At 47.3% G+C, this 25,632-nt stretch overlaps 1 protein-coding gene across 3 annotated transcripts in view; it reads left to right on the top strand.

Moving 5' to 3' along the window:
- LOC112249494 (tetratricopeptide repeat protein 28-like) overlaps positions 1–25,632 on the top strand; it is a 349,205-nt gene that overhangs the window by 300,351 nt on the left and 23,222 nt on the right. For all 3 annotated transcript variants that reach the window (XM_042320594.1, XM_042320593.1, XM_042320595.1), the window contains 4 exons: positions 10,973–11,769; positions 12,025–12,569; positions 19,446–19,969; positions 24,848–24,957. In XM_042320594.1, coding sequence (XP_042176528.1) covers positions 10,973–11,769; positions 12,025–12,569; positions 19,446–19,969; positions 24,848–24,957 — 1,976 coding nt within the window. The remainder of the gene's footprint in view (positions 1–10,972; positions 11,770–12,024; positions 12,570–19,445; positions 19,970–24,847; positions 24,958–25,632) is intronic.

The following is a 25,632-nucleotide window of genomic DNA, read 5'->3' as shown; positions in this document are numbered from 1 at the left end:
GAGGACAAAGAAATCCTTTTCTACCCAAGCTACGAATGAGCAGCTGTGTCTAAGCGGGTGAATTCAAGTTGAACCACATAGCCTCCATCTCCCATCGAATCGTGGTATCTAAAGGGTTTCATTCCTATGCTGTGAGCTCTGAGCTACAGAGCTGTCTGTCCTCAGAAGACCCCTTCCAGAGCAAAGGGTGAGGGAACAGACTCCTAAGCCAAAAAGGACACTGACATTGGGAGGACGAACGGAGAAGTGCGCCGGAGTATTGCGTCATCGAACAGCTGAACGGTCCACGCAGAGAATCCTCGGAGATCATCCCCACGTAATTACATCATTATATTCTGACCCATAAGAGCTGCAGTTTGGGGCAAGGCTAGGGTTAGAATATAGCATAGCTGACAAATTCACCCAAAAGTATATTTCTCTTGTGTACTTTCTTTTTTCTCTCTCTTTTGAAATCCCCTTTGTGGGTAACACGCTCCATAGTATGTTGGCCCGTTATACTAAGTTCTAAGCAATAGTCTATAATGTGTTTTGTCTATGTGTATCTTTTATCATCATTTTAGCTTTTAGTAAATAAATATTCAACTAAGATTGGTGTGGTACGAATTCATTGGTGAGACCCGGGTCCGTGCAGAGTCACGGGCTATACGACGTTCAGAACGAGATTGGTAGAGGAAACTGGTTAATTAGCGGCTGTTGTAAAATCGATATTCTGATATTCTTTGAGTTAATTTGGGAAATAGAAACTCAATAAAAACTAGTTTTCCCATGGTGTCCCAGGTTCATGAGTTAATAATTGCTTGATTCAGTTAATCACGCAATTAGAAACTTTAATCATTTGATGAACAACAGTCGTCACATTAACTAATACGTCACACCCAACCAGTGAATATTCAGAAAGGTGTCCTGATTACTCGTGGTCATAAACAGGGCCGCTAGCGAGTAAAGTTTAGTCCCACCAGTAACAGCAAGAATACATCTGTAATGAACACGATGGGAGACAGAGGGCTGGTTTCAAGCGCAGGACGCAGCAGGTGTTTATTGTAAAGGACCACAGGAGGTGGCAGGTAGTTGGGTCCAGGGGCAGGCAGAAGGTCATACACAGGGGGTCCAAAAAGGCAACAGTACAGGCAGGGTCGTCCGGGAGATCAGGCAATAGGTTGATAACAGGAAATCCGATAGGTAAAAGGTGTCGTTAGTGAGGCAGGCAAAAACTATCATACAAGGGAGGATTAAATTACGGGGGGAACCAGCGCTCCGAATTGAACTGTGTCACAAAAAAAACAATACCTCACAATGATGGGGTGTGAAGAACTGAACTATATAGTGTGATAATGACATACAGGTGTCGGAACAGGTGATCAGAATTCAGGTGATTGAGTTCTGGAAAGTGAGCTGCGTTCAGGGGATCTATGTGTTTTGAGAATGTGAGCTGGAAAGTGGGCTGGAGAGTGAGCTGCGTTCAGGGGATCTATGTGTTTTGAGAATGTGAGCTGGAAAGTGGGCTGGAGAGTGAGCTGCGTTCAGGGGATCTACGTGTTTGAGAGTGTGAGCTGGAATGTGGGCTGGAAAGTGAGCTGTGTTCAGGGGATCTACGTGTTTGAGAGTGTGAGCTGGAATGTGGGCTGGAAAGTGAGCTGCGTTCAGGGGATCTGTGTTTGAGTGTGAGAGCTGGAAAGTGGGCTGGAGAGTGAGCTGCGTTCAGGGGATCTACGTGTTTGAGAGTGTGAGTTGGAAGCAGACGTTACATCAGCAGCAACAATACTTCAAATTCCATTACACAATAATTACAGTGTATTTGATGTACTGTCAAAAACCCACAGCTGGTGACAAAACCAGAGCACAATGGATAGGAGAAGGAGGAGGAGGAGGAGAGTGGGCCTGTTGATCCGTACTGCCAAGGACAAGCTGCAGTGCTTCATGGCGATGGCTGGGAGGGAGGCCCAGCGGAGTGTTAGGGGATTGTGTTGATGTCTCTACCTCTTGTTTCTCCATTCCCCTCTCCTTCTCTCAACCTGACAGTGCCTTGCCTTTCTGTCTGTCTTTCTTCTTTCGCTCTCTCTCTCTCTAACTCTCTCTTTCCCCCTCACCCCTAGTGATTGTATTCTGAGGCTGTGAGGCTCCAAGTAATTGATAATGACTTGATGAATCGCTTAATTACCTTTAATAGCTGATTTTCCAAAAGCTGAATAATGTAGATAACAGAGAATTAAGTGGTTTAAAAAAGACATACTTTCTCTGATTCCAGTGTTGTTGTTTGTGGTGATGGTGGTGGGGGGAATGTTGTTGTTGCCTTGTCATTCCCCCCACATACTCTAGCCAACTTGACATACTGTAGCTGTACAATCCTCTTGCTTTGAAGCACCACCATGCAGAGATAAAACATCTTGCACAGAAAACGAGAAGACATGAACAAGTGTAAGATTAACAAGCGTAAGAGAGGAGAAGAATAGCAGTGTGGTGTAGCGAGGGGTGGAGAACATGAAGAAAGAAAGTATTTTTTCCCCCAGATCTTTTATTCAGCCCTCAGCTCTTCTCTGATGATCTATGTTGATGTGGGGAGGGTGGAGCGGCACCTGTCATGGCTTAGAGGTAACATGTAGCCAGCTAGCACTGCCCAGCACAGCGACTGTAACATGTAGCCAGCTAGCTCTGCTCAGCACAGAGACTGTAACATGTAGTCAGCTAGCTCTGATCAGCACAGAGACTGTAACATGTAGCCAGCTAGCACTGCCCAGCACAGCGACTGTAACATGTAGCCAGCACTCTGACAGACTGTAACATGTAGCCAGCTAGCTCTGCATCAGCACTGCTCAGCACAGACTGTAACATGTAGCCAGCTAGCTCTGCTCAGCACAGCGACTGTAACATGTAGCCAGCTAGCTCTGCTCAGCACAGCGACTGTAACATGTAGCCAGCTAGCTCTGCTCAGCACAGCGACTGTAACATGTAGCCAGCTAGCTCTGCTCAGCACAGCGACTGTAACATCTAGCCAGCTAGCTCTGCTCAGCACAGCGACTGTAAAATGTAGCCAGCTAGCTCTGCTCAGCACAGAGACTGTAACATGTAGTCAGCTAGCACTGCTCAGCACAGAGACTGTAACATGTAGTCAGCTAGCACTGCTCAGCACAGAGACTGTAACATCTAGCCAGCTAGCTCTGCTCAGCACAGAGACTGTAACATCTAGCCAGCTAGCTCTGCTCAGCACAGCGACTGTAACATGCTTTATTACTGAGGCGGGTTGGCTGACTGAGGCCCAGTGGTGACAGGAGCCTTGGCTCAGTGCACGCTGACCTATAAAGGAGATGAAAATGATGCTTTCCAGACTCTATTTATTAGTCAGTAACTGGCTAACTTACCCCCTAGTCAGCGTTATTTAATATCTCAGGGAGGACTGGAGTTATGGCTTTTGCATTTAACTCACATTTCAAATCAACATCAAAATCAAATCAAATTGTATTTGTCACATACACATGGTTGGCAGATGTTAATGCGAGTGTAGCGAAGTGCTTGTGCTTCTTGTTCCGACAATGCAGTAATAACGAACAAGTAATCTCACAATTCCCCAACAACTACCTAATACACACAAATCTAATGGGGTGAATGAGAATATGTACGTATAAATATATGGATGAGGGATGGCCGAGCAGCATTGGCAAGATACAATAGATGGTTTAAGATACAGTATATACGTATGAGATGAGTAATGGAAGATATGTAAACATTGTTAAAGTGGCATTGTTTAAAGTGACTAGTGAGTCTATGTAGGCAGCAGCCTCTCTGAGTTAGTGATTGCTGTTTAACAGTCTGATGGCCTTGAGATAGAACTGAGAGACTGAAAAACAGCTTCTATCTTTGATGCACCTGTACTGACCTCACCTTCTGGATGGTAGCGGGGTGAACAGGCAGTGGCTCGGGTGTTGTCTTTGATGATCTTTTTGGCCTTCCTGTGACATCAGGTGCTGTAGGTGTCCTGGGGGGCAGGTAGTTTGCCCCCTGTGATGCGTTGTGCAGACTGCACCACCCTCTTGAGAGCCTTGCGGTTGAGGGCGGTGCAGTTGCCGTACCAGGCGGTGATTCAACCCGACAGGATGCTCTCAATTGTGCACCTGTAAAGGTTTGTCAGATTTCTTCAGCCTCATGTCTGTGTGGATGGATCATTTCAGTTCGTCTGTGATGTGTACGCCAAATAACTTTCCACCTTCTCCACTACTGTCCATTCGATGTAGATAGGGTGGTGCTCCCTCTGCTGTTTCCTGATGTCCACGGTCATCTCCTTTGTTTTGTTGACGTTGAATGAGAGGTTATTTTCCTGACACCACACTGAGTGCCCTCAACTCCTCCCTGTAGGCTGTCTCATCGTTGTTGGTAATCAAGCCCACTACATTTCTGTTATTCATGAAACAGAATCTAAATTGCAATATTTTCTCCTGCAATTCACTTCAAAGATGTTTTTAATAAGTTTGTTTGGAAGCTATTTTTTACCCTTCTCTGCCTCTCTTCTCTCTCTCTATTCTCTCCCTCTCCTCTCTCCCTCCTCTCTTTCTTTTTCTAACCCACTACTCATTGTTTTGTTTTTTTCATCTAAAAAAGTCATTAGAAATGGCGACTCCATCAGTTAACAGAGCCGGAGGTAACAGTTTTAATTAAGCTATCACTTTCCTTGTTTTCACCCTGGTTCCCAGAGGACCTCTTAATGCTGAGACAAAGCTAAATCAAACAGGAAACATAACAAAACAACAGCACACCCACTGGGCACACACTGGTTGAATCAACGTTGTTTCCACATCATTTCAATGAAATTACATTGAACCAATGTGGAATAGACATTGAATTGACGTCTGTGCCCAGTGGGCAGAGTCCAACAAAACAGAGCTATAAAGAACACTGTTCTGGGTGTACTACTCACTGGGGCAGGATAGATTCAGGGGGAGGGAGAGAGAGAAACTGAGTTGAAATGGCTTTAGGCCTTTCCTAGTATACTCTCCCTAAGCCCAACATGAAAAGTCTTCTGTGGAGTCCTGCAGGGTTTGGCTATATGGCTCACACAGGAACACAGCCATGTGGTCTGGAGCAGACAGCAGACTGAGGCAGTCAGGGAGGGAGAGATCTCAGGTTGGTTGTCGTTGGAAACAGCCTAGTGTTTTTAAAAGGAGGGAGGGGAGAAGGCAGGAGCAGGAGGGCAGCGGCTGGATTTACAGAGGAATTTATCCAGCGTAATGGAACAGGCAGAGTGAATGGAATAATGCATAGGGAAGGAGACAGGTAGTGAGGGAAACCAAACATAAAATGTGCATTTATCCTGTTGAGGTGACATCTCAAGCTCTTTCTTCAGGATCATTAGTGCCAACAGGGCCGTGCTGTTAATGTTCCACAGGTAAATATATCCTGTACGCCCCTGGTTCAGGGCACACAGACAGGAATGGAAAATCTAGTTACTGTACTGTGTACGGGGGGAGGGGAGGGGGGTTGAAGTGATTACATTGTTACATTGGATGCCATTCTACATCTCCTCTTCTGGAGAGTTCCTAGTGCAGCAGATCTGTGCTGCTTGGCCCACTGTCATGTTCATGGAAAAGCAGCTGTTAGTTCCCCCTCTCCATGGCACCCTTCAGCCTAGATCATGGCAGAAGACAATGCCAAATACTGGACTGGAAGCCTGCTCCAACATTCTCCCACATTCCCACCTTCCATGTATAGCGTTTGTGCTGTATGTGTTTATTTTGAATCCATTCACCATGTCACTATTAACTCAAACAACACAGAAACAGCAGTATTTTTTCCTTAGCCCATCCACAGCTTCAACATGGAATTTGAAGTCTTCACAAAACGGAAGTAACAGAGGTTTCGCTGTGGTTAAGCAGGGTTAGGTGTAACAGTCCTGAAGGATAATGACGGGTCAGCTGGAGAGAGAGGAGAGGAAGCCAGCCCAGCTGGGCCTGCAGGCAGGCAGAGGCGTGGAGGGGTGCAGCGGCCTGTCTGTGTGTGCTTGTGTTGGCAGGCATCCCACTCAGCACACATCCATCTATCCCCCTTTCTTTTTATCTTCCACCTTCCTGTCTCTCTCAGCGTGTCTGTCAGGCCGTGGGAGATGTCTGTGTTTGCGAGTGAGGATTTGGTACCTAAGCCTAAACCCAGACCCCCACTCCACCCCACCCCACCCCACTCAGTACCTTGCCTGCCTTCTCTGTCTCAGCTCTCTACCGCCCCCCACAGGTCTCAACACACACAGCACTCAGTGTTAATGTCTAGAAAGCAATTATGCACCTGCTTTTTTACACTCTAACCACTTTAAATTGGTCCTGCAATTTTCTAGACCATTAATTTGTACATAACAATTGAAAATATTGTTTTTTATTCATTCTTCAGGTCCTTGTGTTGACACAGTGTTGGGCTAACTGAAATATGAATGTGTGTAGGCTAGAGTTTGGATTCTAGGGCAGGGCCGATGGCTGCTTGGTGATTGGCCATCTTTCTTCTACCCCTGGTATCACCCCGGCACAGTGGCAGAGACTCCATTGTTGCTGAAATCCTCTTAGCTGGGCAGAGCAGAGCAGAGCAGCAGAGAGGCAGCTAGCAGACAGCTCCACAGTGCTGTGGACCTCCACACACAGCACAGAATGACACAGTGATTTAGTAAGAACAAGACACCATCCCTCAAAGTCATCACTGCAGCATTTCCCTCTCACACTGTGCGCCTGTGTAATGCAAAGTGACAACGCATCGCCAGCCTTTTAATGTCTTTTGATACGGGGTAGTGAATGGGATAAAGTAGGTGTGTGTGTGGCGAGTGAGGGATATTTTGCTCGTTGTCTGATCCCTCTTTTTTCACAGTCATTGTGCTCACTGTGCAGATGGAAATGATGGAGCTGCAGACTCATATAAGCTCTGGGGTTTAGTTTATGTACTGTATGTAACATAACAAACCGTATTGTGTGGTCTGAGTGGATTGCATGGCCATAACAGGGGTCCACAGGAGTCAATCCCTCCTCTCTCTTAGAATTTTTTGATGGGGTCATTTGAAATCAGTGTATCATCTATCACTACCCCTTTCTTATCCAGCTGTCCAGCCAATCACCATCATTCCCCCTGGTTTGTGTACCAACAGCATTTACCACCTGAGGCCCAAAACATGCTGTTATTTATTATCAAACAGGGACCCAGGGGTTCTTGTAATCCTCTTACAATTTGGCGGAGACAAAGATTGTTTTCTGACCCCTTGTGTGGCCCCCGGCATAGTCTTAGGTCCTCATCTCTTCCAGCTCCAGGTGTAGCTCCAGCGCCAAACTCACCTCAAGCCCCCCAGCTCCAACTCTAGCCTTTGTCCCCAGCCCCCCACCAACCCCAACTCTAGCCTTTCTCCCAGCCTCCACACCAGCCCCAACTCTAGCCTTTCTCCCCAGCCCCCCACCTGCCCCAACGCTAGCCTTTCTCCCAGCCCCCACACCAGCCCCAACTCTAGCCTTTCTCCCAGCCCCCCACCAGCCCCAACTCTAGCCTTTCTCCCCAGCCCCCCACCTGCCCCAACTCTAGCCTTTCTCCCCAGCCCCCCAGCCCCAACTCTAGCCTTTCTCCCCAGCCCCAACTCTAACCTTCATCCCCAGCCCCCCAGCCCCAACACTAGCCTTTCTCCCCAGCCCAACTCTAGCCTTTCTCCCCAGCCCCCCACCAGCCCCAACTCTAGCCTTTCTCCCCAGCCCCAACTCTAGCCTTTCTCCCCAGCCCCAACTCTAGCCTTTCTCCCCAGCCCCCACCCCAGCCCCAACTCTAGCCTTTCTCCCCAGCCCCCCAGCCCCAACTCTAGCCTTTCTCCCCAGCCCCCACCCCAGCCCCAACTCTAGCCTTTCTCCCCAGCCCCAACTCTAGCCTTTCTCCCCAGTCCCAACACTAGCCTTTCTCCCCAGCCCCAACTCTTTCTCCCCAGCCCCAACACTAGCCTTTCCCCCAGCCCCAACACTAGCCTTTCTCCCCAGCCCCCACCCCAGCCCCAACACTAGCCTTTCTCCCCAGCGCCCCCAGACCCAACTCTAGCCTTTCTCCCCAGTCCCCACCCCAGCCCCAACACTAGCCTTTCTCCCCAGCCCCCCCGACCCAACTCTAGCCTTTCTCCCCAGCCCCCACCACAGATCCAACACTAGCCTTTCTCCCCAGCCCACCCCAGACCCAACTCTAGCCTTTCTCCCCAGCTCCCCCCCAGCCCCAACTCTAGCTTTTCTCCCCAGCCTCCACCCCAGCCTTAGAGCCTCAGATCCAGCTCCAATTTTAGCCTCCAGCAGGGGACTCAGGGGAGGGCTGGGGCCATGTTAGCTGGTAATACATCAACAGGCATTATACCCTCTGTGGGCTAAGCTCCAAAGGGAAGACATAACCTTGGCAATGACTTTGTGGAGGGAAAGGGCTGTCAGTGCTCCTCCTCCGCATGTTAACGTGCTCTGGGGCCAGGCTGGGCTGGAACTGGGACTGGGGCTGGCATGGGGTGGGGTGGGCTGGCTTGGGGTAGGGCTGGGGTGGGGTTGGCTGGCCTGGGGCTGGGATGGGATGGGGTGGGGGTGGCGTGGTGTGGGCTGGCCTGGTGTGGGGCTGGGATGGGGTGGGCTGGCCTGGTCTGGGGCTGGGGTGGGGTGGCCTGGGGTGGGGTTGGGTGGGGTGGGCTGGCCTGGGGTGGGGTGGGATGGGATGGGCTGGGCTGGGGTGGGGGTGGGGCTGGGGCTACGGCCTGGGCTCTGTCCTTGATATGTGAGGTGCCAATGTCAGTCTACTGTAACTTTAGGACATGCAATGCCAAAGCCTATTCTTCCTACCATTTGTCATTATAAAAGTGTTCCAATCCAATACCATTTCCTTGATACCTGGATTTATACATCTTGAGTTGTTCTTGTCTAATGATGTTCTGTATTATGTCATTCTGTATTATGTTTCATGTTCTGTGTGGACCCCAGGAAGAGTAGCTACTGCTTTTGCAACAGCTAATGGGGATCCTAATAAAATACCAAACACCCCTTCCTTCACCTGACACCCAAAGTTAGCTTTCTAGCACAGCTTAGTTTAAAGCATTGAGCTTCCTCTTCTATTCCTTGAAATCTGGCTGCCTAAAAAAGTGACGCCTCAGAGGAGCCTGATACTGTGTAAACAAAATATGCAAACCCAGTGGGCCAACCATAGACCAACAGACCAACAGAGCTCCTGTTACCTCGTCCAGCCTGATTTCATAGACTCGCTGTAACATAGTAAATGTAAATCTGGGACACTCAAATTCGTATAATATTTTATGTTTGGTATGGTTACATAAGACAGACGGTCACTTAAGGCACAAACAAAAGTACGGTGGTTGGTTGGGGTGGATGGGTAGGCATATAATGCGGACGTCTAGAAACCGAAAGGTTACGTGTTCGAATCTCAGCATTTTAGCTAATTAGCAACTTTGCAACTGCTTACTACTTTTTAGCTACTTTGCAATTACTTAGCATGTTAGACAACCCTAACCTTAACCCTTAGCCTAGCTAACTTTAGCCACCTAGCTAACGTTAGCCCTGAGTCCAGGTTAGCTAGTAAGGCATCCCAATGACCTAATGAAAGGCTTTATATATATATATATATATATATATATATATATATATTTTTTATATACCCCTTTTTTTATGTGATATCCAATTGGTAGTTACAGTCTTGTCCCATCACTGCAACTCCCGTACGGACTCGGGAGATGCAAAGGTCGAGAGCCATGCGTCTTCCGAAACACGAGCCTGCCAAGTCGCACTGCTTTTTGACACACTGCTTGCTTGACCCAGAAGCCAGCCGCACCATGTCAGCGTGCATGCGCCTGACCCGCCACAAGAGTCGCTAGAGCGTGATGCGAAAAAGACATCGCGGCCGGCCAAACCCTCCCCTTACCCAGACGAGGCTGAACCAATTGTGTGCCGCCTCATTGATCTCCCGGTCGCGACCGGCTGCGACAGTGCCCGGGATCAAACCCGGGTCTGTAGTGATGCCTCTAGCTCTGCGATGCAGTGCCTTAGACCGCTGTGCCACTCGGGAGGCCCATGAAAGGCTTTAACTGAACAAACAACTCTAATGGGCTCCAGATCTATAGCACCAGTAGTCAAGTAATTTTGGGTTTGTTAAGTTGGCTGTTTACCGTCTGTTTATTTAGCCTCTGCATGCGCCAGTACCGTGGCAGGTTCTGGTAGGGAAAAGTCAGAAAACGCACATGGTACTCGCTAATCCCAGTGGCACCATCAAGTTCCCACCACAACCCACAAACGTCCCCCTCTCCTGTCCCACTCCCCTGTTCCCCACACACCCCAGCCAAGGCTGGCCCGTCCCCATCCCAGTGCCCTCTGAGTGGTGCGGCTGGTTAGGGCTGGTTCCTCTTATCTCCCAGGCCCATTAGCCCACACTGATGCCAATGCAGGGGAGCCACAGTTATCCAGTCCTGTTAGATGAATGGCTGCTCTGTTTTATAAAAGATCCTACGCTCATCAATACACAGAGTTTTCTGTTATTCATTGGTTTTGCACAGAGTTTTCTGTTATTCATTGGTTTTGCACACTCATCTCAGTTTTGAGAAGTTGTTAGCTTAGCTTTCAATCGTCTCGGCCCACTCTTTCTCTCTCTTTCGTTCTCTCTCTCTCCTTCTCAGTTGTTTCGGTCCCTGTGGAAAAGTGGTTGGTTTTGCTGATATTCTTTCAAGACACAATCATCAAAGACAGTTTAGACAATCTAATGATTACATTTTGATGTCTTTATAACACTGTGTGATTGTGCTTCATTTTAATGACCATATTTTGTGTGGAACGTGTGTTCCGTGATCAGGGAACAGATGGCTCAGCAGAAGCATATTTTAACTACCAAATGACTGTTGCTTTCTACATAATGTGGCTGTCTGATGAGACACTTGAAGTGAACTTCTATTTTCCTGTGAATGGGATATTAATCTTGCCTCTTCCTGTCCCTCTCTCCTCTCCCCTGTCCACAGGCATTATCCACCAGATGAAAGGAGACTATGAAACTGCACTGAAACTGCACAAAACCCACCTCTCCATCGCCCAGGAGCTCACTGACTATGCTGCTCAGGGCCGGGCCTACGGTAACATGGGCAACGCCTACAACGCATTGGGGGCCTTTGACCAGGCCGTGCGCTACCACCGCCAGGAGCTACAGATTTCCATGGAGGTCAATGACCGAGCCTCCCAGGCCTCCACCCATGGTAACCTGGCCGTGGCCTACCAGGCTCTGGGGGCCCACGACCGCGCCCTGCAGCACTACCAGAACCACCTCAATATCGCCCGCGAGCTGCGAGACGTCCAGAGTGAGGCCCGCGCCCTCGGCAACCTGGGGAACTTCCACTGCTCCCGGGGAGAGTTCCCCCAAGCCGTGCCCTACTACGAGCAGTACCTCCGCTTGTCCCCTGACCTCCAGGACATGGAGAGTGAGGGGAAAGTCTGCCACAACCTGGGCTACGCCCACTACTGCCTGGGAAGCTACCTGGATGCTGTCAAGTACTATGAGCAGGACCTGGCTCTGGCTAAGGACCTGCATGACAAGCTGAGCCAGGCCAAGGCCTACTGTAACCTGGGACTGGCCTTCAAGGCTCTGGGTAACTTCACCAAGGCAGAGGAGTGTCAGAAGTACCTGCTCTCTCTAGCCCAGTCTCTTAATAATGCACAGGCCCGCTTCAGAGCCCTGGGCAACCTGGGGGACATCTTTGTCTGCAAGAAGGATGTGACCGGAGCTATCCAGTTCTATGAGCAGCAGCTAGCCCTGGCTCACCAGGTGAGATTCACTCGGTCCTGATTATAGTCATAGTCACAGGAAAGGTCTCCACTTTGTCTGCATACAGTAAGAGAGATTAGCATGATATAGCATGATAAAATTCGATTTGATTTGATTTTGATTTGATTTGATTTTGATATACTGTAAGTAAGTCAAGCACTCCATTGATTTTGAAAGGCAGGGTTGTTAAAATGTAATACTGTTGCTGTTTCTCATTTGCTGATGCACTGAAATCCTGTCTGTGCTTTGTTTCAGATGAAGGAGCGCAGGATGGAGGCGTGTGCCTACGCTTCCCTGGGTGCCACCTACAGACTGGTGCAGAAGTACGACAAGTCCTTGGGCTACCACACCCAGGAACTGGAGGTGTACCAGGAGCTAGGCGATGTTCCCGGGGAGTGTAAAGCCCACGGCCACCTGGCAGCTGTCTACATGGCCCTGGGGAAGTATGCCATGGCCTTCAAGAGCTACGAGGAGCAGCTAGAGCTGGGCCGCAGACTGAAGGACCCGGGCATAGAGGCCCAGGTCTACGGCAACATGGGCATCACCAAGATGAACGTAGGGGTGATGGAGGAGGCTATAGGCTACCTGGAGCAGCAGTTGGCCACCCTGCAGCAGCTGAGTGGCAACGAGGCCGTACTGGACCGGGGCAGGGCCTATGGTAACCTGGGAGACTGTTACGAAGCCTTAGGAGACTTTGAGGAGGCCATTAAATACTACGACCAGTACCTGTCTGTGGCCCAGAGCCTGAACCGCATGCAGGACCAGGAGAAGGCTTACCGAGGTCTGGGCAATGGACACAGGTCAGTGACATCGCTCATTAGCCCCTACTAAACACACTTAGAAACCTCTAATGTAATTGGTTATACACTGGACAAAGGTATGTGGACACACCTTCAAATTAGTGGTTTCAGCTATTTCAGCCACACCTGTTGCTGACAGGTGTATAAAATTGAGCACAAATCCATGCAATCTCCATAGACAGACATTGGCAGTAGAATGCCCATACTGAAGAGCTCAGTGACTTTCAACGTGGCACTGTCATAGAATGCCACCATTACAAAAAGTACATTTGTCACATTTTTGCCTTACTAGAGCTGCCCAGTAAGTGCTGTTATTGTGAAGTAGAAACATCTAGGAGCAAACGACAGCTCAGCGTGAAGTGGTAGGCCACACAAGCTCATAGAAAAGGGGCCGCCAAGTGCTGAAGCACATAGTGAGTGAAAATCATCTGTCCTCAGTTGTAACACTCACTACCGAGTTCCAAACTGCCTCTGGAAGCAAAGTCAGCACAATAACTGTTTGTTGGGAGCTTCATGAAATGTGTTTCCATGGCCAAGCAGGCACATGCACAATGTCAGCTCAAATTGTTTTTCTTTCTTTAACTAGGCAAGTCAGTTAAGAACAAATTCTTATTTTCAATGAGGGCCTAGGAACAGTGGGTTAACTGCCTGTTCAGGGGCAGAACGACAGATTTGTACCTTGTCAGCTCAGGGATTTGAACTCGCAACTTTCGGTTACTAGCCCAACGCTCTAACCACTAGGCTACCCTGCCGCCCCAATGGTGTAAAGCTCGCGGCCATTGGACTCTGGAGCAGTGGAAACGCGTTCTCTGGAGTGCTGAATCACGCTTCACCTTCAGGCAGTCTGACAGACAGATCTGAGTTTGGACGAGTGCATAGTGCCAACTGTAAAGTTTGGTGGAGGAGGAATAATGGTCTGGGGCTGTTTGTCATGGTTCGGTTCGGCCCCTTAGTTCCAGTGAAAGTTAATCTTAACGCTACAGCATACAATTACATTTGAGACAATTCTGTGCTTCCAACTTGTGGCAACAGTTTAGGGAAAGCCCTTTCCTGTTTCAGCATGACAATGCCCCCATGCACAAAGCGAGGTCCATACAGAAATGGTTTCGTCCTGATCGGTGTGGAAGAACTTGATTTGCCTGAACAGAGCCCTGATCTCAACCCCATCGAAGACCTTTGGGATTACATGGAAAGCCAACTGCGAGCCAGGCCTAATCACCCAACATCAGTGCCTGACCTCACTAATGCTCTTGTTGCTAAATGGAAGCAAGTCCCCACAGCAATGTTCCAACATCGAGTGTAAAGCCTTCCCAGAAGAGTGGAGGCTGTTACAGCAGCAAAGGGGGGACCAACTCCATGTTAATTCCCTTGATTTTGGAATGAGATGTTCGACAAGCAGGTGTCCACATACTTTTGGTAATGTAGTGTAGCTCCCTATCAGGTCACTCAGTAGGTAAATGATGCTAATTTGCTTTAGCCCTAACATCATACAGAATATTGGCGTTTCTCTCACTCCCTGCAGTAACTCCACTTTTCCCACTGAATGAGCCACTTAGATACTGTTCCAGGTAAGCACTGTCATCTGTCCAAATGTCCTCTTCTTGAAGTAGTGATTGGAATAAAGTGTCACTAAAGGATTGGATTGGGTATACAGGGTGTCTCTGCAGCTCTCCACTGAACAGTACTGTAGCTCTATAATGAAAATCTGTGGTTGGATGAAAAGCACTCTAAAACCATGAAATCTCTGATTGCCTGTTACGAAAAGCTAATATCTGAATCATAGATGAAGAGTCCTGCTGAGGAAAGTAGAAATAGAACATGAATTTGTCTTTTTCTCGGTTAATAATAATTTTTTATTTAACCTTTATTTAACTTTATTTAAATTTAAAGGCATCATATTTCTAATACACCTAAGCCACCATTGCAATCAGAAAGCCATTCTGCATGGGCCTCCTGAGTGGCGCAGCGGTCTAAGGCACTGCATCGCAGAGCTAGAGGCGTCTCTATAGACCTGGGTTCGATCCCGGGCTGTATCGCAACCGGCTGTAATTGGGAGTCCCAATTGGCCCAACGTTGTCCGGGTTAGGGGAGGGTTTGTCTGGGGGGGGCTTTACTTGGCTCATCGTGCTCTAGCGACTCCTTGTGGTGTGTCAGGCCTCCTGCAGACTGACCTCAGTCGTTAAATGGTGTTTCCTCCGACACATTGGTGTGGCAGGCTTCTGGGATAAGCGGGCAGGTGTTAAGAAGCGCAGTTTGGCGTGTCATGTTTTGGACGACACCTCCCAAACCCGTTGGGGAGTTGCAGCGATGAGACAAGATCGAAAAAAATCGGGATAAAAACATTCTGCCTTTGAATAAGTTGCCAATATCAATTTATTCTGGTGACAGATAATTTGCTAATAATCATAGTAATCCTACTTTGCATAATCTTTTTTCTTTTTGTGCCCGCTGCTGTTTTCTTTGTGCTTGCGCTGGCACTTACACTTCAGGACCACCATAGTTTAGAGACACCTTGACGGTCGGTGTTGAGGATCCTGATGCTGAGTGAGGCTGGTACTGGCTGCTTCAGCACTAAGCCTACTGGCCCCCAGCTGATCGGTATGCAAAGAGGCTTTGGCAGACAGACGTCTGAAACCGGGGGAATCGCAGTTAATTCGAGACAACCTTTTACGTTCTTTCTATTTTCTCCACTTTCTCCCCCCGCGTGAGTCTGATAACATCCTGATAGAATACAGGGCGAAACAAAACAGGGTGGTAGCAACCGAGTCCTAATTTCAGAGAATATTTTTCCCTCTTATTGTGCATCAACAGCAAGCCACCGTAACAATCAGACAGAACCCTGCATTAGCCATGCATGAGCTGACTGGGGAAGAATGTAAATCTGACTCCTATCATCCTCACTTCCTCCTCTCTCTATCCCCCTCGCACTCTCGCGCTCCATCTTTCTCTCCCAGAGACTTTACTCAACCAGCTCACATTAACACACACCATTAATTAATCTCAAGCCTTTTATTCTTTTAATGGTCCTTTTCAAATGACATCGAGCAATTGTTGCTCTGCTGGGGAATTTGAAAAGTGGCTATTTGCAAGGTTTCTGCAGCGTGTGCAAAGCATTCAAGAGAACAAAACCGTGGTATGAATGCAGGTCTTAGCCAGTGTGTAAGCTTATTCACAGAGATAGACAGAACCTGTATCCATGTGACATCCCATCTAGGCCAATTGGAGGGTGAATTTATTATCTAGCCCCTCCCCAACCCATTGCATCATTACCCCTTCAGCCCTTCCTCTTCCCCCTACACACATATTAACAATGGTCATCGAAATTGTTAAAAGGTTTTAAAAACAATTGCAACAGACAGTGGATAAAGATACTCCAATCATTTAGAATTTTTATAATCCATCAGATATTGACTAATTTATAACACATCAAATATTTTACTGGCAGGGACAACTCAATCAAGTTTGCTGTGTTAGGCCTGATTACCAACAACGATGAGATACAGGGAGGAGGTGAGAGCCCTGGTGGAGTGGTGCCATGAAAATAACCTCTGCCTCAACACCAACAAAACGAAGGAGCTGATCGTGGATTACAGGAGACAGCAGAGAGAGAACGCCCTCATCCACATCGACGGAGCCACTGTGGAGAGGGTCAAAAGCTTTAAGTTCCTTGGCGTGCACATCACTGACAACCTGAAATGGTCCCTTCACACAGACAGAGTGGTAAAGAAGGTGCAACATCACCGTTATCAACCTCAGGAGGCTGAAGAAATTTGGCCTGTCCCCTAAAATCCTCACAAACTTCTACAGATGCACCATTGAGAGCGTCCTGTCGGGCTGTATCGCGCGCCTGGTATGGTGATTGCACCGTCCACAACCGCAGGGCTCTCCAGAGGGCGTCCAACGCATCACCGCTGGCACACTGCCTGCCCTCCAGGACATCTACAGCACCCGGTGTCACAGGAAGATGATCAAGGACCTCGGCCACCCGAGCTACGGCCTGTTCATCCAGCTACCATCTAGAAGGCGGAGACAGCACAGGCTCATCAAATCTGGGACCAGATTTTTTTTGTTTCTGGTGTCCTTTGACAGCTCTTTGGTCTTGGCCATAGTGGAGTTTGGAGTGTGACTGTTTGAGGTTGTGGGCAGGTGTCTTTTATACTGATAACAAGTTCAAACAGGTGCCATTAATACAGGTAAAGAGTGGAGGACAGAGGATCCTCTTAAAGAAGAAGTTACAGGTCTGTGAGAGCCAGAAATCTTGCTTGTTTGTAGGTGACCAAATACTTATTTTCCACCATAATTTGCAAATTAATTAATAAAAAATCCTACAATGTGATTTTCTGGATTTTTTTTTCCTAATTTTGTCTGTCATAGTTGAAGTGTACCTATGATGAGAATTACAGGCCTCTCTCATCTTTTGAAGTAGGAGAACTTGCACAATTGGTGGCTGACTAAATACTTTTTTGCCCCACTGTATGTATACACTGAATGTACAAAACATTAGGAACACCTGCTCTTTCCATGACATAAACTGCCCAGGTGAATACAGGTGAAAGCTATGATCCTTTACTGATGTCACTTGTTAAATCCACTTCAATCAGTGTAGATGAAGGGAGGGAGTCTAGTTAATGAAAGATTTTTAAGCCTTGAGACAATTGAGACATGGATTGTGAATGTGTGCCATTCAGATGGTGAATTGGCAAGACAAAATATGCCTTTGAATGGGGTATGGTAGTAGATACCAGGCGCACCGGTTTGAGTGTGTCAAGAACTGCAACGCTGCTGGGTTTTTCACACTCAACAGTTTCCGGTGTGTATCATGAATGGTCCACCACGGAAAGGACATCCAGCCAACTTGACAAAACTGTGGGAAGTATTGGAGTCAACATGGGCCAGCATCACTGTGGAACGCTTGCGACACCTTGTAGTCCATGCCCTGATGAATTGAGGCTGTTCTGAGCGCAAAACGGGTTGCGACTCTATATTAGGAAGGTGTTCCTAATATTTTGTACAGTCAGTGTATACTATATTCTAGTCATGGCTCATCATATATTATTTATTTTGTATTTTCTGGAGTATGTGTGTATTGTTTTTTTTATTGCTAGGTATTACTAGACTTTTGGAGCTAGAAAACACAAGCATTTCGCTGCACCTGCGATAACATCTGCAAATCTGTGTACGCGACCAATAAACTTTGATTTGATTTGACAAATAATGAGTTGAGGGATTTTGGTGAGAATTCGGGTTTTCAATTTATTGTCAAATAAAAATATAAACATCTCATCCGCTGCTAGCTGTGCCACCAGAGATTCTGGTTTTGAGCCCAGGCTTTGCCGCGACCGGGAGGCTCATGGGGCGACGCACAATTGGCCCAGCGTCGTCCGGGTTAGGGAGGGTTTGGCCAGCAGGGATATCCTTGTCTCCTCATGCACAGTGCACGCTGACCAGGTCGCCAGGTGTACGGTGTTTCCTCCGACACATTGGTGCAGCTGGCTTCCGGGTTGGATGTGCGTTTTGTCGAGAAGCAGTGCGGTTTGGTTGGGTTGTGTTTCGGAGGACGCATGGCTCTCGACCTTCGTCTCTCCCGAGTCCGTATGGGAGTTGCAGCGATGAGACAAGACAGTAACTACTACCAATTGGATACCACGAAATTGGGGAGAAAAAGGGGTAAAAAAAAATGCACTCATATTTTGTTATTGTATCAGGTATTTTTTTTATATGTGCCTAATTTTCATAAATTCATCAGGTGTATTTGCATATATGAATACATTATCGTAAAGGGGTGGAACAGGGCTGTAACCACAACACTTCCTCTGTCTACCCTACCTGCACTGTCTAGACTGCCTCATTAATTACTGTTGTCACATTCTCTTGCATAATTCAACAAGTATGTGCATAGCAGGATACCATCGGATTAAAAATCAACTATAGATTACGTCTATACATACTTTACATTGTTTGGGAAATCAAACATAAAATCACTATAATTCTAGTGTTCGTTTTCGGAAGTTGCTTTCATTTCAGCCCATCTAATTTGTGAACATTTCAACTGCATAATTTTGTATTTATTTTTATTCCACCCAAAAAATAAACACCCATCAAAATAAAGTTATCTTCTCTTTTCTTGTGATGTAAGTGTCGTGAAGGTGCGTTAAATCCCTGACAAAGCTTTAGCGTTTTTCTAGATTAAACGGAAAGACGGTGTATTCCATTGAGGACAGTGAGTCCATTTCGGCCATTACCAGAGTGTGTTTGACAGGTCATTACAAACGATTCCGCGGTCGTAATGTTAACGGGGAATACGACAGGCACAAGCAAGAATATGAACACTTCAAACAGGAAGTAGATGGCTGAAAAAGACAGATCCTCAGATGGGCAGGGCCTGCACGTTGCTACACACACACACACACACGCGTGCACGCACGCGCGCACACACACACACACACAGTCCTCAGAGAGTCATCTGCTGTGCTTTTTGTTGGGAATCTGAATATTCATTACCACTGAAATGATGCAGACCTTGGCAAATGGCATAGTTCCTGCTCTTGTGACAATGCAATGTGTGTTCCTCATTCTTCCCTTATTGCACAATGTGGCCATATGTGCAGATTAGATAAAAGCTGTACTACTATCCCCCTGATAGGAGATAAGGAGAGAGGAACAGGGTGACAGTGAGAGGAGAGCGCTAGGAGTACACAGTCTCTGTGGCACAAGTCTGTTTGTTCATAGCACCAGATGGCAATTACAGGATGTTTTAGTAGGCATATAATGTAGTCAACTTAACTCTATCCCTGCCTTCCCAGTTAACCCACATCTCTGTCCTTCCCCACTGTTTGACTCCCCCTTGTCCTGCCCTGACTCTGTCTCCCCCCTCAGGGCGATGGGTAACCTGCAGCAGTCCCTGGTTTGCTTTGAGAAGCGGCTGGTGGTGGCCCATGAGTTGGGGGAGTGTGGAGGGAAGGCCCAGGCCTACGGGGAGCTGGGGGCGCTCCACAGCCAGCTGGGGAACTATGAACAGGCCATTTCCTGTCTGGAGCGCCAGCTAGGCATTGCCCGCGATACCCAGGACCGCCCACTAGAGGGCGACGCCAGCTGTGGCCTGGGTGTGGTCTACCAGTCCATGGGGGAGTACGAGACAGCCCTGCGCTGCCACCAGAGTGACTTGGAGATCGCAGAGGAGACGGGCAGTCCCGCCCGACAGGGCCGCGCCTATGGCAACCTGGGCCTCACCTATGAGTCACTGGGCAACTATGAGCGTGCGGTGGTGTTCCAGGAGCAGCATCTGAGTGTTGCAGCTCAGACCAACGACCTGGCAGCCAAGACCCTGGCCTACGGTAGCCTGGGGAGGACACACCATGCACTGCAGAACTACTCACAGGCTGTCATGTATCTGCAGGAAGGTGAGTGGTGGGGTTGGGGAATAGAAGGGAGGAGGGGTTACTCATATAGATATACTGTATAATAATAATACTGTGCTCCATAGACTACATAGACTTTAGTGACATGAAAGGTGTTGGGACAGCTTCCAAAGGAGAATATCTATCTGACAGGCAAGAATTAAACACATACTATATGCAAATTCTTGAAGTAAAGCCAGGTTATAATTCTACCAACAGCTGCAATGTTTGTCAATAGGTTTATATTTTGTGATTATACTGTTAGTGTTTTTCTGTGAGTATTTGTCAATTTTTTTATTAGCCTGTGTGAGGGTGTTTTTGTGTGGGTGTCATTGTGTATTTTAGTTTTGTGTGTGGTGTGCGTGTGTGTTTGTGCATGCACACATTTGTATATGATTTGGTGTGTGTGAGCTCATCTCCATGCTGCACAGTGAGGCATTTAGCATGTTTACTGGCTCCTATTCTTCACACCTCTATATCCCCTCTCTCAGATGGCACTTTCAAATGAGCTGCCAAAGGATCTTTTCACACACTGTGGCTGACAGACTCTTGCCTCTCACACTTCATTGTCCTCTACAGATAATGGTGAAATAAAAAGCTGCAGCCCTGGCTGTCTAAAGCTCATTATGCCAGTAACAGTGCAGGGAGTGTTTGTCACAGGGATGACGGAACAAGAAGCAGCGTGCAATGCTTCATGGAAGCTGTTAGGTGGCCACCAGCTCCATTTACAAGCATTATGCAGAGGCAGACCCAGGGCATTACACTCCAAAGCCTGTTTCCACCCTGGGAGAATTATCTCTCTGGGTTTATAGGTTGTTTCATCATTCCTCCTCTAAGGAAGATATGAACAGGATTACCTTCCCTAGCCTTTCCTCTCCTGTCCTATAAGCCACCAGTGCTTGTAGTGACCTAGACATCGTTCCTTGTCGTTGCTTGTTGGGCTTTAATGGAAACAAGGAGGCAGGCCACTCTATCTCTTCCATGTCCCATTACTGTCCCCTGCTCTGTCCTTACATTGTTCCTTGGTCCAGCTTTGAAAAAGAACACTACCTTCCCTATCCTTGACAGCCAATTATTTTTGGCCAACCTACCCAGACCTAAAAGTTGGCTGTTTTTTTTCTTTTTTCCCCCTCCATTTTCCTTTTCATGCTGCACTGCTTGTTTTTTTGTTTTTGCTTCCTGAAAAAGATGAATTGGAAGGAGGCCTAGGAAAGGAGAACCACTCGAGGGCCTATAGTGACAGCATGTGACCTCAGCAATGCGTGTGGTTGTTTGTGTGTGTGTGTGTGTGTTTGTGTGTGTGTGTGTGACTGTGTGTGTGTTTGTGTGTGTGTGAGTGTGAGTGTGTGTGTGTGTGTGTGTGTGTGTGTGTGTGTGTGAGAGTGACTGTGTGACTGTGTGTGTGTGTGTGTGTGTGTGTGTGTGTGTGTGTGTGTGTGTGTGTGTGTGTGTGTGTGTGTGTGTGTGTGTGTACATGCCTGCACAGTAGGAGGGAGAGAGACACAGCAGTGTGAATGCCTGCAGTATTCTTTTATCATTATTATAATTGTTTATATCATTTATAATTAGGTGACACTTTGTGACACTGTGTGTGTGTGTGTGTGTGTGTGTGTGTGTGTGTGTGTGTGTGTGTGTGTGTGTGTGTGTGTGTGTGTGTGTGTGTGTGTGTGTGTGTAGTGTAGCTTTGTGAAGTGTGTATGCATGTGTTTAAATATTTGCATATATGCATTGTATAATGAGAGTGAGAGAGAGAGAGAGAGAGAGAGATTGCCCTGCAGCAAGCATGTGTGTGTGTGTGTGTGTGTGTGTGTGTGTGTGTGTGTGTGTGTGTGTGTGTGTGTGTGTCACAGGGTGCATGGGCCCCCGGGGGCTGTAGTGAATCTCTTCACCAGCTGTCAGGCAGCCTTTAAAGTGTTCTCTAGTTGCTCTTCAGGGTGCAGCCAGCCACAGAGCCACCACCACATCCTTATGTCAGCCACCACTACGTCACTGTGCCTGCATGGCACACCGAAGGTACACACGCTGACAGTGATGGCGAGAGATTGACACCGTTAGAGAGGGAAGCATGTGGGAAGAGATAGCAAGAGGATGCAATGCAGATGCATACATCTTCATGTATGATAATTCTACAAAGTGTCAACTGCACTATAAGAAAAAGACATGGCATTTTTTGATTAATCATGATTCTTCTTCATAGGGAGAGGGAGTGTGTGAGAGTGACTCGGAGAGATGGAGGGAGATGTGAATGGTGAGGGTGCAGATCAGTTCTCTCTCTTAAGTTCCAGACTCTAATGAAACCTGAGTAGGACTGAGACTAGTGGAGGGCAGATAGACCGAGAGAAAGAGAGGAGAGGGGAGAGAAAGACAGCGAGAGAGAGAGAGAGAGAAACAGAGAGGCGAGGTTGGGGAGGGAGAGGGTGAAGGAGAGGGTTTAGAGAGTTCTGAAAGAATGACAGAGAGCTGGAGGAGGGAGAAAGAGGGCAGAGAGAGAGATAAGAGAGGGTGTCTTGAGAGAGTTAGGGAGTGTGAGTGAGAGAGAGAGAGAGAGAGAGAGAGAGAGAGAGAGACAGGAGAAGGGAGAAAGAGGGAAGAGAGGGAGAAGAGGATAGATAAGGAGAGGGGGGGAGTGTTGCAGGCTTCAAAGGCATCCGTCTCTCTGAGGGTGTACTCACAGAGCAGAGCAGCCCTGGGCCTGGTGGAATAGGAAGAGTGTAGGTCGGGTGTTCCTTCCTGGTCACGCTCTGTGTTCTTTTCTTATCTGGGTCAGACTCACACACACTGTTTTCCAGGAATGACTAGAAACGCGAGGAGAGTGAGATGAGGGCTGCTTGATATCATGGCCCATTTTTCTCTCCCCTCCACCAAAACGTGTTTTCCCCTAGTCACAGAGGAATAGAGTAGATACATTATATTCTAATACCTACATAATATAAACCTTGTAGCCACAGACTTATTAGCAGCCCAAATCATAGCTAAGATTTCCTGCTGCGCTGTTAGCACCTGGTAGGTGACATGTGGCCCAGTGTCTGTCCTTTCTTATCATTTCCCTTCGTGGAGTGTCTGTTTCATCACAGTAATTGGGTGAAACCAAGCAGTCGGTGGGCAGGCTGTTGACACATGCAAACATCTGACATACACATCACCGCTTGAGGGATTGAAAGGGGAAAACAAAGGTTATTCTCGCCAGGTGATCTGACAAAGCCAAGCTAACTGAACACAAAAATCTCCCCGGGTTCCGGCTGAATCTCAGAACAAATGTATAGACCAGTGTGATAAGCCGTACGAACAGTTTCAACACAGGATTCTAGCCTCTGTGTGTGTTGTATTTCCAGTGTGTGTGTGTGGTATTTCCAGTGTGTGTGTGTGTGTGGTATTTCCAGTGTGTGTGTTGTATTTCCAGTGTGTGTGTTGTATTTCCAGTGTGTGTGTTGTATTTCCAGTGTGTGTGTTGTATTTCCAGTGTGTGTGTTGTATTTCCAGTGTGTGTGTTGTATTTCCAGTGTGTGTGTGGTATTTCCAGTGTGTGTGTTGTATTTCCAGTGTGTGTGTTGTATTTCCAGTGTGTGTGTTGTATTTCCAGTGTGTGTGTTGTATTTCCAGTGTGTGTGTGGTATTTCCAGTGTGTGTGTGGTATTTCCAGTGTGTGTGTTGTATTTCCAGTGTGTGTGTTGTATTTCCAGTGTGTGTGTGGTATTTCCAGTGTGTGTGTTGTATTTCAGTGTGTGTGTTGTATTTCCAGTGTGTGTGTGGTATTTCCAGTGTGTGTGTGGTATTTCCAGTGTGTGTGTTGTATTTCCAGTGTGTGTGTGGTATTTCCAGTGTGTGTGTTGTATTTCCAGTGTGTGTGTTGTATTTCCAGTGTGTGTGTTGTATTTCCAGTGTGTGTGTGGTATTTCCAGTGTGTGTGTGGTATTTCCAGTGTGTGTGTTGTATTTCCAGTGTGTGTGTTGTATTTCCAGTGTGTGTGTTGTATTTCCAGTGTGTGTGTGGTATTTCCAGTGTGTGTGTTGTATTTCCAGTGTGTGTGTGGTATTTCCAGTGTGTGTGTTGTATTTCCAGTGTGTGTGTTGTATTTCCAGTGTGTGTGTTGTATTTCCAGTGTGTGTGTGTATTTCCAGTGTGTGTTTGTATTTCCAGTGTGTGTGTTGTATTTCCAGTGTGTGTGTTGTATTTCCAGTGTGTGTGTTGTATTTCCAGTGTGTGTGTTGTATTTCCAGTGTGTGTGTTGTATTTCCAGTGTGTGTGTTGTATTTCCAGTGTGTGTGTGGTATTTCCAGTGTTCCAGTGTGTGTGTTGTATTTCCAGTGTGTGTGTTGTATTTCCAGTGTGTGTGTTGTATTTCCAGTGTGTGTGTGGTATTTCCAGTGTGTGTGTTGTATTTCCAGTGTGTGTGTTGTATTTCCAGTGTGTGTGTTGTATTTCCAGTGTGTGTGTTGTATTTCCAGTGTGTGTGTTGTATTTCCAGTGTGTGTGTTGTATTTCCAGTGTGTGTGTGGCTGAGTGGATGACGTGTTGTTTTTTGCTCTAATGTGTATACCTTCCATGTGTAATCCAACATTACAGAAGTCTCTATTAAACATATTATGTTTGCTTAGTCTCCCACTTGCTTTATATAGAAGCATTATGGGTGTGTTTGTGTTTGCTCAGCCACTCGATCCTTCCCATTGATTACTAGGCACTCAGATTAGTGCCCTAACAGCGTCATACTGTGTGTCTGGGAGTGGGTGTGTTTGTGTTTGTGTGTGATGCCCAGACTGAGTGGGATTTTACAACTGAAGCTTGTTTACTGTCAGAGTATCAGTACCATGCTTACATCTGTTACCCTGGAAGATACCTGCCTGCCCATAGCTCTAAATGATTTCTAATGTCTCTCGCAACCAGGCCTACGGCTGGCGGAGCAGCTGGCTCGGCGTGAGGATGAGGCTAAGATCCGCCATCGTCTGGGGCTGTCTCTGTGGGCCAGTGGGAACCTGGAGGAGGCCCAGCACCAGGTATACATCTGACATGAACCTCTCCTCACACACAACATACACAGGGTTGCCTGTCTGCGTGTGTATCGAGAGACCGTGGATGGGGATGTGGAAGATTGACATTTTATTCACCCTCTTATTCATTGCGACTTACAGTTAGTGCATTCCTTTTAAGATAGCTAGGTGAGACAACCACATATCTCAGTCATAGGAAGTAAAAATGTTCCTCAATAAAGTAGCTATCAGCAAAGGCAGTGCTAGTAAGAAAAGGTAAATAGTGACTGTTAGTTCACAAAAGTCATGGTGCTAGTTATTTTTTTGGAGGGGGGGCAGTGGGATTATTTAAAATACTCTTTGAAGAGGTAGGGTTTCAGACGTTTTCGGAAGATGGGCAGGGACTCTGATGTTCCACCATTGGGGTGCCAGGACAGAGAAGAGCCTTTACTGGGCTGATGTCGGAGCTGACCCAGTCCTATCTATCTATCTATCTATCTATCTATCTATCTATCTATCTATCTATCTATCTATCTATCTATCTATCTATCTATCTATCTATCTATCTATCTATCTATCTATCTATCTATCTATCTATCTATCTATCTCTATCTCTATCTCTATCTCTATCTCTATCTCTATCTCTCTCTCTCTCTCTCTCTCTCTCTCTCTCTCTCTCTCTCTCTCTCTCTCTCTCTCTCT

Source organism: Oncorhynchus tshawytscha, linkage group LG04 (genome assembly GCF_018296145.1).
Source record: "Oncorhynchus tshawytscha isolate Ot180627B linkage group LG04, Otsh_v2.0, whole genome shotgun sequence".
Classification (NCBI taxonomy): Eukaryota; Metazoa; Chordata; class Actinopteri; order Salmoniformes; family Salmonidae; genus Oncorhynchus; species Oncorhynchus tshawytscha.
This window is presented reverse-complemented; position numbering and strand designations above follow the sequence as displayed.